The sequence below is a fragment of the Simochromis diagramma genome, unplaced genomic scaffold (assembly GCF_900408965.1).
Source record: "Simochromis diagramma unplaced genomic scaffold, fSimDia1.1 OVJJ01000304.1, whole genome shotgun sequence".
Lineage (NCBI taxonomy): Eukaryota > Metazoa > Chordata > Actinopteri > Cichliformes > Cichlidae > Simochromis > Simochromis diagramma.
The window spans coordinates 9938940-9957104 of NW_024387030.1; the positions used below are offsets into that span (position 1 = coordinate 9938940).

Consider the following 18165-nt stretch of genomic DNA (forward strand, 5'->3'; position numbering starts at 1 on the left):
ACAGTTCGTAAACTGCCTTATGCAAAGATTCCATCACTGTCGCTATGACGATAATATATAAATAGGAGGAGAAAGCCCCTTTAGAGATGAGACGCTGTTCCAAAAGGGGTAATTAATAATTGTATATTTTAATTAACTATCAGGAGTTAAAAGAAAAGAAAATCCAGCCACCTCCTACCTGCCCACTTGCTTCAATCCTCCTCCTCACTTGGTCTAATGTTGCTCTGACTGACGCTGGCTCCACGGTCTGCCTCCCGCTCCGCTCCTCCCCTCAGCTCTGGCCCCTAAGCCTTGCCCCCGACTGGACCAGGGCTCCCCTCCTCTAGAGGAGGCTCCGGGTGTCCTGCTTATCCGATCGTAAGAGGTCCCCAGATCACTACTGGGTATCTGTCGTCTCCAAGAGGCTGGGCTGTGACTCGGGTTTGGACTGGGGTCCAAGTTATCAGAAGCCTGGAAGAAAGAAATTACATTTAAAAACTGGCTGTTGTATTAACTGGCATCCGAAATAAGCGCTTTTCCAAGTTTAAGAGGAATAATTTGGATTTCTTTGCTGAAATTTAATGCCAAACTCTGGAGTTTGTCTATAGGAGCTCTGGGCATTTTGTGGGGCCTTGTTCGGACCTTTGTCTTATGCGGGCATTGACTACATGCCGTTAATGTTAACTGGTGTGCGACAAGTAAAGTCTGCCATGTGGATTTCTGCCAGGGGAAAAATCCCCAACCAAAAACCCCAAACATACCCCAAGCTGAGAGATTTATAATTTGGCGGGCTCACTAGAAAACAAACCCCAAGTTTCTAGTTTGTGGTGGATACAATGGCACGTCCTCTCTCATAACCTCAGTAACCCTTCTCTAAGAAAGCGAGAGTTGGATGACGATGCAGTTCTTAAAGCACACAGAAACAGCACCCCACTCCTGTAATTTCAGTTTTTAAAAAAGCACCATAATTAGTGACATTTGGTGGGCTGGAGTTGGCTTCTGGTGCAGTTTTAGAAAGCATTCTTGCTAATTGGCTTTAATGGAGCCCTGCTGGTCTGCCTTTCACAGTCTCCTGGGGGAGACAGGAAATCAGTCACCAGTGAAGGCTGCCAAAGTGGGTGTGCTCAGTGTGGTCACTTCCTGCTACAGTCACTGTGGGAGGAAACCGTGGCATATTCTCCTTCTATGGTAAGTTAATGCTCCAAGACTGGGAGTTTTCACGAACTTTCCTCGAAATGGATGTAGAGTTCCTCCTACACCCAACGGGAGGTTTGTACCGTACAACACATGGCAGTGGAATTAAAATAATGCTTGGTTAAATAAAACCTGCAACAAAACCCCCCAAATACACACACATTGCACAAAAGTGCTGCTCTTTGACCAGCTTTTATATGTCAAATGAACAAGCCACATACTCTAAGATATTAAGAAAATTAGTTTGACTTTTGGGAAATAGTCTAAAGTTTCACATATCTATGAAAAATACGAAGCCAGACTAAAAAAAAATAATGTTGAAACAGGTTTTTCTGGAGTCTTTGTCCACATCAAATTACACTTTTTGTACAGACTAAACCAGGAAATGTTGCAGTATTTTTGTGAGTTTTACGTTTTCAGGATTATTTATTTATTTCACCTTTTTCCACCCAGTAAATCCCTCGAGATTTAATCAAATTTTCAAGGGAGAACTGGCCAGGAATGTCCTTTTAACAAAGCCAGCATAGCTGTTTAACCTGCTTCAGCTTTTATCTGGGGCACTGACATGAGAATGGCTTCTCTCCCCGCTTCCAATTGAAGGAGCATCTTGGCCAAAATACTGAAATATGACTAAGTGTGTCTGAGGATGAATTTTGCTCTTTGATGAACTTATGGCCAACAGATTTGTGAAATAAATACAATAGTGCATTCGAGTTCTTCCAGATCAGCTTTTTCTGTTTGTGGTTGCTTGTTTGCTGATGACTTGTTTCACACGAGGTGGAACTTCCGACAGTCTCACTGGTAATGATTTTAAAAATCAGGAGGACAGTTAACAGTGGATCAACTCTTGACTCCACACTTTACTGCCAGTATAATATGTTCTGGTGCCTCGCTCCTTGGCCAAACGTAAATTCACAGCTCATTCGAGTGCAGGCTGAAGTTTCCTACTGCTACAATGGGGTGGAAGTACTACAAAGACATTCTGTTCTTGCAGTCTAAGGTGTGGAGTGACTGCCACAGAAAACAAGCAACCCCTATTTAAATGCCGGCCTGTTAGGCAATTCAAATCAAGTGTGCTTGGAATGCAATGCAAGCGGCTGTGTATGTGTGAACGTGTGTGGTGGAGCTGTGGCACACACACAGCTTTCCCTGCTAGCATGCTCATTGTTAGCAGCAATGCTAACCATCAAGCCATCTGCTCATGCTTGTAGAACAAAGGGTAACTGATGCCACTGCACAAATTTGAACATCGTAGAAGCTCTAAAAGGATAAAAGATTGAATGAGTCTCGATAAATGCCATCACTACAAGCCAAAGCAGTTGATAGTTTAGCCACGCTGCTAAAGTGTTGGTTCAGATAAACTAGATATGACCATGACCTTTCACTGGAGGAAAAGATGTCCGTCTGTCTCTATTATAAATAACCTCTACATAATTTATACATGAGGTTCAAAAGTGAAAGGTAATCAATAAGCTATCAGTCTGCCCAGGGTGCTGAGGGTACTTATAGGAATTGGGAGCGTTTTCTCCTCCTTAATGCCTATCGACCAATATGTCCTCACTGGTCCACAGAAAGCTGATTTTCAGTCTGCTCTCCTTCCATCACCAGGGCATGAAAGATAGTCACAACAATCTGATGTTTAAATCTCTAGAAGAAAAACAAGATTTTTTTTAAATGTTCTTCATTCATCATTTTAAGGTTCAAAGACAATTTTACAAGGAGCAAACATGTCAAACAAAAACAAACTTTGATGAATCAAGAGGAACACAGATGCCCACCCAGCTGAATAACAACTGATGGGGTGTCGGTTAATGATGTTGAGAGCGGCTCCGTCTGCAACCTTGTAATAACACAACCCTCTTTTATCAACCTCTGACACTGCAAACACAGACTAATCCCAACCTTCCACTGTCCTAAGTACAGCTGTATTTATCCAAGCCTCTTGGGAACGGACGCAGTTCAGACCGCTGAAATATTCTACAAATCCAAACCAAAGATGATCGGCTTTGCTCCAAGACACGCTTCAAAGCCCAGTTTTGTTTTTGAAGAAACTTATTTTTTATTGCACTGGGGTAATTTCTGCACATAATTGCTATCCAAATCGAGTGACCAGTTCATGCATGAAATGTCATGATGAACAAGGTTCTACTGCACAGTGGATTTGGGAAATTCCCACAATAAAATTAAAAAGTGCACGAGTGACAAAAAAATGAACAGGGGGACGGTGGTTTAACAGTTCACAGCCGATCTTAAACAACGAAGACGGGACTTGTTCGATGGTTCCGGGTTCCCGGACCACAAAGCATCAGTGATGTGGGACAGGAGGCTTATCTTAAGTAGTTGTGGTTGTGAAATTGCAGAGCTAAGGTCGAGGCCGAGTTGCACTGAGTGGGCACTGCCTGATGGGAGCATTAAAAAATATAAAACTCAAGGTTATTTTGTTAATGCCAGGGTTATATGATAAAGAAAAAGAGCAAGGCCCTTCATACTTTTTCTACCGGTCTGCTAAATATCAGTGATGAAAGGGAGCATTTGAGGGTTGGGGCTCAGTGTTGGGTAGATTTCATTAAGCCCATTGATGATAATGACTGGGGAGGAGTCCTGCAGGCAATTATAGCTCCAAGGCCATGTTAGCTGTATTGTTTTTATACCACGCTTGATTCAGAGGAGAGACTCCAGCTTAATGTTCCAGTGTCTGAGCCTGCTTTCCCTGCTTTGAATAAAGTAAACCTATATACTATAGAATGTTTATGTAGTAGTGCGGCTATGTAAGTAAAAACTAAGATTCGAGCCACTGCAGGCTCATTTTCCTACAAAAGAAATTAAGACATGTTGATAAACAATCAGCTGTTTGAGGTCTAAAACTGCAAAAATGCTTGGATAAGACAGGGAATGCCATGTCCCAGAGAATGTTACCCATGCTACACTCCGAGAAGACAAGGCTGTCAGGTCAGACTCTATCAAACAAGCACCAAAATCAAGGGATTTGTGGAGACGTGCCGAAGCTGTGCCTAGCGACCTAGTTGTGACGCAATTACAGCGGTCTGTCTCTCTACTGAGCACTGACGAGGATAGGAGTGAATTGAATGACAAAGGAGGGAGAAATACGCTGTATCCACAGAAAAAGCCACTAGAAGAGGAGTTGAAGAGGGGAGATCCTTGGCTTGCTCCAGGGATTCATGCTGATCAACCCCAGCTAGATGGTTATGATGCTGAAAGACCCAAAACCCTAGATTTCCCCTGACACGTTACTGAACATACATGACAGCGATCCATGACGATGTATTTATAAATCGCAGCATCACTACATACAAAATACACATGTGAAATATTCACACTCCATTTTTTATGATCTCACATACATGATATCACAATATAATCACAATGGCCCACATATCACAATGTAATATGTGAGGCTAACAGTGGAAAAGTCTGCCACACCTAAATTGAATTTTTTTAAATTAAGCTCTTATAAACAGTGACAACATACTATGTACAAAATAAAGTCATAAAATGAAGTCATAAAATAAAGTCGCAGACCTTAACAGACACCTTTGCTTATTACATGGTGTCTTCCAGAATAGCAAACTGAGTCTCTCACTGATGTGGTAGAACATTCACATAGGAGAAAGCTATTTTCTTCTCCTTGAGGTTTTTCTAACCTACTTTTCCCCCTGTTGAGGTCTTTTTCATTTCCATCCTCACTACTTTCTGTCCCACCCTTTTCTCTTTGTGCTTACTGGGGCAGCAGGAGTGGGGCCTGCAGAACTGCTGTGCTAAGCTTGAAGTCACGGAGCCTGGCGTCAGGGAAAAATACCAGCTGAGCTCTAATGCAAAGTGGACACACCAGGAGCCAAGGCCTGCAGCTGCACTTTGTGTGGAGTCTTTATCTTCATGCTAAAACTATTTGCAGAGAACAATACTCTAAGCGCAATACCAACTTTATTAATCGAGTATCACCAATTCATTTTTTTAAATTTACAAATGCTTGAGAAATGTACCAAGAAAACAGACTCAAGGAACATTAAGCATATTTCAAAGCAGAACAAAAATGAAAATAAAGTTGCATCCAATAGCCACGTGTTTTATATCATATCTGATAAAAACAAAAGCCTATAAAACTGAATCTACTACAGGAAAGTGTTAACAACCTGAAGTCAGTTTTCCTTACCGGTGGCTGCTGTGAATATGATCGGCTCCAGGACTGAGAGGTAACGGGTGCATGGGGTATGGCCCTTCCCAACCCTCCTGTTTCCATAGGGGGAGACTGAGAGATCTTACGCATGTACACCTGGGACAAAGAGAAAATTCCCTCTATTATTTTTTTCCTTTGTGTGTGAAATTACTTTGATATACACTTATTAACTTTCCCCACCTCAGCAGGGGACGGCTTGGCTCCCTTCTGTGCTGCAGCATTTCCGCCGCCTCCGTTTCCACTGTTTACAGAGTCCTCTGTGTCAAAGGTGGTTGCCCTGTAAGCCCTCCACGTTGTTGCAGTTTCGGTTTCATCTTCAGACCCGCCATCTGTCATTGCTCTCGTACTCCTTCCTCGACTTCCCTCGTCCACAGACATGGCGCTTTTGTTCCTCCAGGGGCTTCTCACGGTCACATTCTTCATGTCTGGCAAACTGTCTTCGTGTGACGGTTGGCTTTGCCGTTGGCTTCTCCAGCTGGTGACTGTGGTCGTGCTGCTGCTGCTGCTGCTCTCAAATCCTGATTCTGTGTCGTTGAAGTCTGAGGAAGTGACGTCCGGGGACTGGAGGCTAAAGTTGCTGCGCTGGCAGCACAGGTGGCTGGTGGTGGTCTCCACCCTGGAAGAGTTGTGGAGTTTAGACCTTGATGATGAATCACTGTGGCTGTGTGGCCCACAGTCCTGGTCCTGGCATGGCCGCAAAGTGATCTCACTCTTGGGTATGGAGATCTCATATGGGACGGAAATACTGCCATGATGGTCAGTGTTTGGGCCTGGCAATATAAATAAAATGATACATTTATACAGATGCAACAAGTTGACAGTAATGCAATGTGCTTTAAAATATCAGTTTTTGGGGGGTGCAAAATTAATCTCGGTCCAACAGTTTGGCTCAGGACAAAAACAAATGACATCCTATCAGCTTAAGTTTGTGTTTAATGCTTGCTAGCAAATATTACCATGTCACTAGGCTCTCTTTTCTTTCCCCTCATCTGTAACCAGTCAAGGCAGGTGGCTGCCTATCCCTGAGCCTTGTGGCTCAGGGGGTGGGGGGGATTGTTGGGATTTTCTGAGTTGAACTGAATAAAGATGATCATCTCAGGGAACACAATTTCATTCTGCAGAGAGACAGATCGTTCTGCCGCCAACATGACTAGGGGTTAATTACATTAAAACACCCAATCCTATAGAAGACAAAAGCACATTTACAGACTGCTACAAAAAAACCCAAAAAAAACCAAACAAACTTTACTGAGGTTTAATGTTGGGGAAGCAGATGCTGATGACTGATAGGTGTTCACCATGCACCACTTTCTGGACATATAATAATGGGGCTTGTAGCAGGTTTAATTACCCTAACAGCCTGTCCAAAAGGTGTGCTACAGTTTTGTGAGTGCTGCAAGTTGTGAGCACTAATTAGAAGGTTTCATGTGACAACAAATAAAAATGTTGTCTTTACTGTACTATTTAGAATTAGTATCTAGATCCTGTCCTGAAAAATGCAGTATAAGTTTAACTAGATCATTCTAAATTGTTGACACGTACCTATAACGATGTTACTGGTAGATGTGTGGCGTCCTTTAATAGGTGCAGGTTCACTGGACACACTGCTGCTGCGACTGCTGGTTCTGGAAGAGCTCGGATCATTTGGGTAGATGGTTATACTACTGGTGATTTTATTAGTAGTAGTCACTATTGGTTTGGTCGAGATCTTGGGTTTCCCATTTGTAGGCAAGGGTTCTGAAATCATTACTTCCTTTCTGTCAATTTCCACAATAGCAGGCTTGATCACAGCTCTTGACCTCAGTGCCTCTCTAGGACTGCATACTCGTTGGATTTCAATCCCTGCTGGAGTATGCATGGATCCCTGGTGACCTCCCTCAGCTCCCTGTGACCGGCTGTGCAGCTCCTCATCAAAAGAGCTCCTGGAGGAGGAACCCTCTGAATGAGAGTCCTGGACTTGAGGGTATCTAGAATACCTGGAGGTTACAGTCCTACTGCTTACAGCTGTGCTAGTTGCCTCAGCTGCTTCAGCTGTAGGGTCCAGCTCAGATGGCCTTGATCCAGTAGATTCTGTTTCTGAGGCAGAAGAATGACCCTCTGACCCGTGGTCATTGGGCAGCAAGGGATTGATGTGAGATTTGCAGGCTGTGTATGAGCCATTGGCTTTGGATATAGTAGAAATAGAAGAAGATACAGATTCCTGAATCTGGTCTGTTGATTCCTGGTCGGACACAGGCACCGTTTCCTTCTCTAGAGCAGAGATGCTGTTCATGGTACTGGAGGTACTGTCAGGCACGACATCAGAGCTGTTAGATTCACTGTCACTACCTACGTACAGTTTTGAGAACTTTTCTCTGCTCTTCTTGATGTCATCCGTATGCTTGTGAGCTGTCCTTAGTGGCTTCTGGTCATTAGCTGCTGGAGGGTATCGACTAAGGACGGACACCTTCTTGGTATCACTAGAAGTTGTATTCACAGAGCTGTATGTGGCTCCTCTTGGCTTTTCCTCAGCTCCTCGCACTGTATCTCGTATTCCATTATCAGATGAATTTGTGGTAGTTGTAGTTCTGGGTGTCCTTCTCTTTTGGGCAGGACTCAGGGCTCTTCTCACTGACTTGGGAGAACCCTTCTCAGAGTTGCTGAAATCTTTGTTCCAAGATTTATGCTGAGGAGATAAATCTCTGTTCCTATGTTTTGGGGAACTTGGCTCTGGGACAGTTGCTGCACTTCTATATTTAGGCTTTTCTTGTCTAAACCCTCCCTTCAGGATAGTCTCTTCATTTTCAACTTTGCCATTTTCAATGACCTTAGCAGTGCTGCTTCCATTGCCGTGTTTATCCAAGTTACCAATTCCATTTCCTCCGATTCCGCCTTTTCCACACAGTTGCATCCTGAGGTGTTCCACCTGCTCATTTAACTTTCGAACTCGGTCCCTTTCTATCTGGAACTTTTCGTGAAGCTCACCATTTTTTGACTCAGAGTTCTTCAAATCCTCTTCCACAATCTCCAACTGCTTAAGGCGGTTCTTCAGTCGTTCTACCTCCTGTGTCAACTCCTTTACTTTGTTGTCCTCCTGCGAGCCTTCAAGACCGCTGTTTTTCTCATTCTCAGACAGCTTTGAGTAGTCATGGCTCTTCTTCTGTCCAGCCAGCTTACTTGTTAAGAGTGCTGTGGATGTTAGCTCATCTTCAATTCTTGAGCTCATGAAATCTGTTCTGCCAGAATCCGTTGACATGCCAAAGCGATTCTTCTGGTGCGCCAGCTTTTCTTCCAATTTCAGAATGGTCTTCTCATCCTCTCTTTGTTTCTCTAGCAGCCTCTTACGCTCATTCACAAAGGTTTGGGTGAATCCCTTGAGTTTTTCAAGCTCCATAGCCAAGGCCTGCTCCGTTCTCTCCAGCTTTGTCTCAGACCCCTCCACCTCTTTCAAACGGGCTTTTAGTGTCTCCAACTCAGATGAGAGCTTCTTGGTTAAGTTCTTCTCCTCATTGAGGCTAAGGCAGAGCTGGCTGCAGTCAGACTTGCTTTTCCCAAAAGCTTCTTCCAGTTTCTCGAGTTCAGCCATCCGTCGCTGAAGACGTTCTATTTCTGCCTTTAGCTCTTTCGTAAGGTTTTCCTCCTCTTCCAGTTTCTCTCTGACTGTGCGGCAAAGATCCTCAGCTTTACGTACCTCCTCATCTTTCCCCTGGATCTTCAAGAGACGTTTTCTCAGGGCTTCCACATCACCAAGCAGGGACGAGTTACTTCCCTCTGCCTGGATAATCTTGTCCTGCAGAGGAGAGAGTACAACAGTTCTTTTCATGTACTGCGTTTCTTTTTCACTTCAGTCATTCTTTTGAGATGCACAAACACACACAACCCTCCACACACTGTCACAACAACTTACCTGTAGGTCAAGAAGCTCATCCTCAGACTTCTGTAGCTTGTTTGTTGCTTCTTCCAGTTCATCAAGTCTTCGGCCAAGACTCTGCAGCTTGTGCTTCAGGTGGCGATGGGTCATGTCTTTATGATCCGACATGGTTCCAGATTTCTTTCTATTGTATCGACCAAGTTTCTATGTTGTCCAGATTATCTGATGAAAATCTGTTGGGGAGTCCACATCTGTGCCGTTGTGCTACCAAGTTCTTTAGGCTGTCAAGGAAAAGCTCCCTTTTCTTGTTAGGGTGTTCTGATTCGTTTTGCCACCGTCTCTTTAAGACTTCAAAATTCCCTCAGTGGTTTTCAGCAGACAAATCTGTCATCTGTAGGAGGCACAGAGAGAACACTTAGTCATCTCTAATTTCACAATGACAACCATTTGTATTCTCAAAAGTAACACAGTAAGTACAGGAAGTAAGTCAGAGAACATAGAAATTAGCTCACTGAACCCTGTGCCACACGCACATGGAGACCATATAAGGACAGGCCACACACAAGTCATGTATTACACACACACACACACACACAAAACCTAATTCACACTTACAGGTCGATATAACAACTGTGCAACATAATGAGAAATTGTTTTTTTCTGAATAACCAAAAAGTCAGCTGATCTTTTCATATTTGAAAAATTGTGTCAAAAATACACTTCCTTACTTTGATAATCAAACATAATCCATAACTATGCCTCCCTTCCCTTTTGCCACTAAACTACCATACAGTTCATCTTGCCCATAATTTAAAGGATGTGAGTGGATGACAAGGTTTTTAGTACATCTCCACATGCTCCCACACCCACACAAACAATGCTGAGTCCCTGCTCTTGATCCTACCGTATATCGATTCTTGCCTGCTTGCTTTTGCTGACAGTGGCATATCTCAATAACACCAGCGTCCTCCACTACATTACCGGTCTGTCTCAACACTACACCATTCATAGTCCATTCAGACAGTAACGATTAAAAAGAGAACACTATGACAAGGAGGTTTTGATTATCTCCAACATAAGTGCAGATTAGACAATTAAAAATTAATGTCATTCTTGCCAATAGGGATATTTACATCACTTTCTGTTGTTAGTACAAAGATGTAAAAATAGAGTGGGAGTCCTAACTGCAAGCTCAGCATGGCTCAGTGCGATGAGAACACAGAATATTAGCACATTACAGTCTGACTGTAGGCAGAGCCTTGGTTAATCTAACTGTCAACACACTTAAGTCAATCATGACTCAAGCAGTGAGTTCTCCTGCTTGTGCTTCTAGACCCTATTACGTCCCTTCCCCCCAATGATTCTGACCAGGGCAAAAAGAAAAAAGAAAATCGACCTAAGGGCAGGGCACAACATCATCATTTATTAATCCCCTGACAATCAGCAGTCTCTCTTCCTTACCCCGCATTCAGCTCAGGCAGCCCGTCTGAAGCTACACACCACTACATAAAAAGACTACTGCAGTTTGCTTTTGAAGCAGATAACTTTTACTGCTGCAAAACATCAACCGGTGCAGTAAATTCACCAAACATATTTCACCTCTTTGAACCACGTATGTGGATGGTATACAGTATGGTAAAACATGTCGTAGTGGTTTGCGCCAAGACAGAATAATATATTTTCTATAGTTTCAGATGGTGTAAAAAAACCCCAAACCGCTCAGCCCGCAGTTCATAAAATGTCTTGTTGAACATAAACTAAAGCAGTAAGCTTTGAAAGTCAGTATAGCAAAAATTACTTAATGACAAAGCACAATGTGGACTCAAAGGCTTTGGCTGTAGGGTTTTAATTATTTTTCACTTTCATGAGGTCTAGTGGTTTGGTAATCTTCTCTCTGGAGTGTAAGACACTGAGGAAATAAAGAACATGGGCTTAGTATGAAGGAAGACAAATGGAAGAATTTGGAGCGAAAAACTGCTTGCCTAGCTGTCTATTTGAATGCCAAAACACCTTACTCTATAAGTCACTTTTGATGCACTGACATTACTCAGCTGTGGCTTGTTAAGTGAGCTGTAGACCAATTTATCTCTCTTGTCTAGAGCTAGTCGCTCTATTCCAAAGCTGTCCCGACTGATCCCCTTCCAGCAGAGTAAAATTACAGAGAAATTCCCATCGATCTATTAAAAACAGAGAGCAGACACTCTGACAAAAATATTTAGGTTCAAGACAACTCTGTAGACTTCAGCACAAAGCAGGAAAGATAAACCTAGCTAAAAACAAAAAGTCCAGTAAATGACACTCTGTGCCTCAGGCTCTAGACAGCAAAACTAGGTAGAAATATGACCAGTTTGGTGATCCTATGATCTTGACCAACAAGCCAACACATTTATTATTATTTTTAAACAATTTTATCTTTAACTTTATCTTTAACATAATCCCAAATCCTGACTTAGTGTCCAAATCTGGTCCCGAAAAGCAGCTCCAGTTAAGCCCTGTCCTGCTTAATAAATGTGTTTTGCTAGATCCAGACACTCCTGTCTTGGCAGGCTGCCTAGCTCTCCTCTCATTCACTCTTTATTTCGTTGCCAGTTCTCTACCTCTCTCTCTCCCTCATGTCTCCCCTTCATCTCTCTCTAACACGCACACCAGCACGGCCAACAGAACGCTTTCAAGGGGTGGCAGTGCGTGCAAAGTGACTCTGGCAAGGGCCTGCTTCTGCCAAACCAATCAACATACATGATTCACTTATGGCAGGCCTGGGGCCTCATTATCCATGTTCAGGACAAGACAAGAGGGAAAGAAAAGGCTAGTGGGTGAAAGGCGGAGAGCAGAAACAAGATGAGGAAGAGAGGGGAAGCCAAAAATGAGCACTAAAGAAATTACTGTATGAATGAATGAAAAAGAAGAATCCAAGCAGTATTTAGTTAAAGACCATGCATTCCTTCTTTTGCAATCCAAGATCCAGATCAAATAAGCACTTTTAAAACTCCATTTATGTCTCTATATTCCTTTGTTTTTCCACAACTGGCTACTCATAAGTCAGTAGGATATTCTGTACAGCCAAGAACATGAAAACATGCTAAAGGGAGGATAAAGAGAGAAGGAAGTAGGGCAGGAGTGGGGCTGCTGAGGTATTCTGAACTCAGCTCCAAGTTTCATTCCCCTGTTCTGTGCTTTGTTTGACAATTATGGAAAACCTAGATGGGGGCAGGAGCTTTGAGGCAGTGAAACTGACCCGTTTTATGTAGACACATTCCTAATGATGGACTAATCAGGGCACTGGCAGTCCCTCATGCTACCTTGTCTGCTCCTATCCGGGACACTGACAAGCTGTCCTTGGCCATTTCTTTCTTTTCGCAGAAGTGTATTCCTAAGTTGAACACTGTTTATAAATTACGGCCCAGCCACAGAGAGTATATTTAAAAGCCCGTCTGCTCAGATGATCAGGTCAATCGGAACAATTGGTAACCAGATATTTCAGTCATTGGTTTCTGAACACATTCCTCCCATTCATTTTCTTCCGCAATGGTTGCATTGTTCTGACTACATGATAAACCTGGGTAACTCCTGCAACTATCTGACCCAATTCTGATATAGGACTGTATATGAGGAGAGCGCTCAACCAGTCGCTATATGATGCCGGCCTCTTCCACTTCCCTGAAACGTGGACAGGATGTCCACTACTTGACCTTCATGCTCTATTTTGCTGTTGTTACAAAAATGAGGGCACGGAAACTGTTGATTGCAACACGAGTTCAGCGAGTACCGTAAACGCCATCTGAATAAGTCACTGAGGTTCTTTAGAAATAAAGGGAAGTCAGAGAGTTAGTGTTAAAACGGACAAGAATGAATGGAAGGTGGTTCCAGTGAAATGGGGATAGCTGTTGGAAAGCAAGGAATAATAAACCAGGAACATGTGAAGGTAAAAACCCAAGGTCACAGTGTTACTGATACCAAGGCATGACTGAATCACCAATCAATTCAAGCAGGCAGTTACCTTCAGCCCTCAGGGTATATGGGATTCAAGTGAAACACCGTACTCCAGTTAGTTTTGTAATTAAAATAAAAATGATAAAGAGAATTTAAACATTTTAAGGATTTTAATGAATTTATTATGCCCTGTGGTTTTAGCACGTAACATTCAGTAATCAAGAACAAATTCCACTTAAAGCCTAGTTAAAACTGTCCAATGCACTGCAAACATAGGCCTACAAGCTGATCAATTCCCTTTCTTAATGCCAGCATGTTTTCTGACAGCTCTGAAGCTACACAGGACATTTTTTTTTCCATTCTGAAAACTGGTCAGGTTTTAACAAAGTAAACTGACAAAGAATTTGACCAGGAAGTGAAATGGTCAAGGCATTGTTATCAATACACATGAATTAACAACACACAATGCACGCACAACTGTAGCAGAGACCATTCTTTTTTAAAGCCAATACAGTCTTTAAACCTGTGCCTTCAATGGGCAAGAAACGTCATAACTGTAAGTTGCAGAATTAAATGTGCCAATTTCTGCAATCAAATGGCAAGAAGTTGAACAGCTTCTTCTATCTTAACAATTCAGCCACCTGCAGGGAATACAGCTAAAAAAAAAAAAAGCATAATTTTTATATTACACAAGGGGAACAAAGGGAAAAATTGGTCAATAGTAAAAATTATAGTAACTATTTATTTCCTCGCCTAGGTTCGCACCAGCGTATTAGTAACCCAGCAGCCCAGCAGGCCTAAGCTGCATCTGATGATGATCAATTTCTGAGCAACAAGGAAGAGAAAATAAGAATCAGTCCAGTTCAACAGACGAATGAAGATGCAATGGGAGGGCCGAACAGTGACGTACGAGAGAAGAGGGTGAGAAAAAGAAGAGGTGAAAGCAGAGGGGCCTCCCAGGACTACTGTTGTTCTGAGGAGTCACAGAACAGCAGAAGGATACAGAAGTAAAGCTTTGTAGAGGACGTCCACACACTCTGCCTGTGCTCGCACGCACGCACGCACGCACGCACACACGCACACACCAAGGTTACAATCATACACCATATCATTAAGGCTTTAGCCACTCTCTTCCTGCCTGCCTGCTGCCTTCAGTACATTCTGTTCTCTCCATGAAAAAGAGAAGGAAGGAAAGAAAAAAAAAAAAAAAAAAAAAAAAAAAATCACCTCTCTGTTGCACTTGACATTGGGTTGGAACTTATGGGCCTGAAGCTTCTCTGCCTCATACACGGTAGTTAAAGAAGGGCTCCAGTCCAATCAAAATGCCTCAACCACATCTTCATGTAGGGGGGTTGTTGCCAGTTTGAATATTTAAATGTGTGACATGTATCGTGTATTTTGTGTGTCCAGTGAGTGAGTGAAAGGACAACTGCAGTGGAAGGATGCTGGCGCAGGAGTGGAAGCCACAAGATGGTGGAGAGACCTGATGCTTGGCCTGCATTTTTCCGTTTTTCCAAGAAAGAGAAAACCGGCATCCCATAATGTTTGGTTTCCTGTGCTGTCATGTTGCTTTTTCTCCATTTCTTTCACCCTTTCAGTGTTGCACCACTTCTGGAAAAATGGTAAAGAAGTGAAAGGCAGTGTTGCTCTTCAGCAGAAAAACGGATAAGGAGCTAAGGTCGGTGTAGCTTGTTCAATAGGAAAAGCTGAAGTGGGATGGGAATAGCAAGTTGGATTTTTCCTTAAGCGCCAGAGTGAAATGGCAATTTACAGTATAAGTACTGAAATGTGGTGAAATAGTGGGTAAAGAGAACGTCGTCTCTAGTAGAAAAATAGATTTGTTTATGTAAGGGGACATGGCAGTTAACCACAACCATAAAGACAAAGCAGATGCTGTCTGTGTGTCAGGAGAACATCACTCAATGTTAAAACACATCTTAGTGATGATTTTGTGTCCCCTTAAAACAAGGTAAGGTGATACGTCAGGTTTTTTTTTTTAAATTCTTCCAAAGATTGGTAGGTGATGGAATTACTCAGCAACTGTATAAATGTATTTTTTCTTAAGATGTAAAATTTACTTCAACTTCAAGTTGCACAGACTTTGGATAGTGTGAAAAACCAACATTTGTTAGTTAGATGGAGAGCAACAAAAAAGGAAAGGACAGAAGAAGTCTAAAAATGCATAATCTGCCATCTGTCACACTATAAAAAGGTTATAGCGATATCGCCAGAACAGATACTTATGTTACCTTTTGATACCAAAATTCATAAAATGGGATGGTATTACTTTTGTCCCCCAGTAGTGCAGGTACGATAGACTGCATGTGTACAGAGTAGGATAATTAGAAAATTTAATAGTCTGATACTAATTAATAATAATAAAAAAATGCTATCACACTAGAAGCATCTTTAAGACTCACACCCTGGCATTTATAAGGCCTTTCGAGAGGTCAGTAAAGCTTCAACAAGACTGAAGTATTAAACCGTTGTCATAACTGTTAATGTGGCCAGCAAACAGATTAATGCTAGCCATGTAATGATTAGCAATTACCCACAATAAATCTATTAGGTCATCATCAGTGGCTTTGGCCAGTAATAAAACAATAATGTTAATATTGAAGCTAAACAGAAAATGCTATCAGTCACAACAGACTGTTATTTTAACAGAATAACACAATCATTTGTTTGTAAAAAGTGTTATGTTTCAGTTAAAGCGCCAGATTGAAGCTGAGAAAAGTTTACTGGCAACTAGACAGAAACAGAAAATAAACAACACTGTAGCAACTATAACATTTGTATGGACAATTGTTGTTCAAGTCTTTGTTTAATCAACCCCCATTACTTAATTTTATCCCCCTTGGTATCAAAAATTGCATCGAGTATTTTTCTGAGTATCAGTATCAGGTCTGTCCAGCTGAAAGGTGGTCAAAAGTTATGCTTAAGGTAAGTAAAAGTTCTGCTTGTGACCAGTCTATGGCTGTGACCCACATTTCTCAGTCCGTCAGTTTTAGCTTGAAAGCTTTGGTGAAAAGTAACCATCCTCTTCCTTGTGAGCCTAGTAACCCATACCCATTTCTAGGTCTCTTATCCCCTCCCCTCCCCTGTCTGTCTACATCAAGGGCCTTGTTGCTGGGGCTTAAACCACCACTACACTTGTGAGGATGGGCATGATAAGTAGATGAGAGGGAGGGGAAAGAGGGAGGATGTGGATGAGAAAGCCCACAAGAGGTGGAAGAGAGGGTAAGGCAGATGTGGCAGGGTGAGTGAAAAAAAGCAAGAGGAGTTGTCAGACTCGTTGGAAGAGTATTGCTGTTCCAAACATGTACTACATTTTTGGCTTCTCTGGTTATGACCTGATTGAAGATGTGCCTTTGAATTCAACTCAAAGCTCCCAGAGCTTTTTTTCTTTCGGCTCTGCTCCTAATCTTCATGGCCAAACAGTTAATTGTAGCATGTTTTCCAACAGAAATCAGGATTACATCCACAAGTCACTGTTGCTGCAACACAGAAGGAGAGAAGCAGGGGAAGTATATTTGATGCTCTATTTAAAACTCAGCACCCGAAAATACTAGCCAGTCAGTAGCTAACTTGTCCTCGGGCAGATCTGCAGCCAAGGAGATCTGGAGCAACTTAAATCTAGTTAGTTCAACAGAAACACAAAATATCTCAAAAATGCATGGATTCTTTGATCCCCAAGAGCACACGAATATTAAAAACAGAGCTGTCTCTTTACTTGCTATAAATCAGTGTCAGTGCTGACAAATTAGAAGAACCAGGCCTACTCTGATCAGGCAGCTTCTAATAAAAAAAAAAGGCCACAATGATACATCTGCCAACTGGCTGACTGGTTTCTCCAAAACTACTGGTCAGTTTATACTTCAATTCTGGGATGTGGTTTCAGTTCATACCTCGGTTTTTCTTTAGAGGGGAAGAATAAAAACAGGGGAAAAAAAAAAAAAAATCTCTTTACCGCAGACCTGATAAATTGATCATAATCAGATCAAAACAAAAAATATATTTTCCGTTCACTCGTTACGTGAATGATCTTCAGGAGGCACTTTTTCTAAATTATTGTGTTTATATAAAAAAAAAAAAAAAAAAAGTCTGTAACCTTCTTAACTCAAGCTAACAGCAGAAGAAACCACTCGTATGACTTTATGTCCACTGTGTAATGTGCTGTAGGGATATCAACTGAAGCTGAACTAGAACCGGGCGGTACTTTCATTTCAATACCACACTATGCCACAAGACAATCAATGTAACCTTTATTTAACCGGAGAAGCCATTATTTTCGATGGTGACCTGCTTAAAAGGCAGAGGTCGGTGGGGAAACTGAGGTACAGTTATAAAAAGTAGTATCAAAAGTTACATTTCAAAACGCCCATTGGCAAAACGCTACCCCCAACTGATGAATGTTGTCATTATAATCTAAAGAAGGTAACTGCGATAGATAGCTTTGAACATTACAGCTTTTACCATGCTAACCTGCTTTAGCCAGGCACATGCAGGTCCACATGGGTGATCCATGATCCATGATCCAGAAAAGCTAAACTGAGGATGTTTGGATCCCATTTCTGTCTCAGCTGCAGAACAGATTCAGTATGTTGAAGAATTACTCAAAGTATTTAGTCCTTCACAAAAAGCATTCAGAAAATGAGCATTAAAGTTAACTGCTTTGTGTGCATCAACTCATATCCATAGCCTGCTTATTCGTCAATGAGCTTAATATCCTTATCAACTCTATAAACTTTGCTCACGTGGTACATTCTTATCATGAAGAAAAAATAAAGTGCGGCATACTTGTTCCCAGTCCAACTTTTTGATTTGTAAAGTCCTTTGATACTAAAGACCTTTGATACTAAAGACTAACTTTCAGACACTCTGATAGACATCTGTATAACCCAACATATTTCTTTGTCTTGCTCAATCATCCAGGTAAGTAAATCCCAAAAAGTTCATCTGGACGTAGCATTTTCAGTGGGAGATACGTTAGCTGAAATTTGCCCACTGAACGAAC

General features: G+C 42.0%; 1 protein-coding gene across 4 annotated transcripts in view; it reads right to left on the reverse strand.

The window, feature by feature from the left end:
• Window positions 1-18165, reverse strand: part of luzp1 (leucine zipper protein 1) — a 50258-nt gene that overhangs the window by 6311 nt on the left and 25782 nt on the right. For all 4 annotated transcript variants that reach the window (XM_040042742.1, XM_040042743.1, XM_040042744.1 and 1 more), the window contains 5 exons: window positions 9255-9609; window positions 6911-9137; window positions 5549-6138; window positions 5345-5464; window positions 179-450 (listed from right to left, as the gene is read on the reverse strand). In XM_040042742.1, the coding sequence (XP_039898676.1) occupies window positions 214-450; window positions 5345-5464; window positions 5549-6138; window positions 6911-9137; window positions 9255-9386 (3306 nt within the window). In that variant the 5' untranslated portion in view covers window positions 9387-9609 and the 3' untranslated portion in view covers window positions 179-213. The remainder of the gene's footprint in view (window positions 1-178; window positions 451-5344; window positions 5465-5548; window positions 6139-6910; window positions 9138-9254; window positions 9610-18165) is intronic.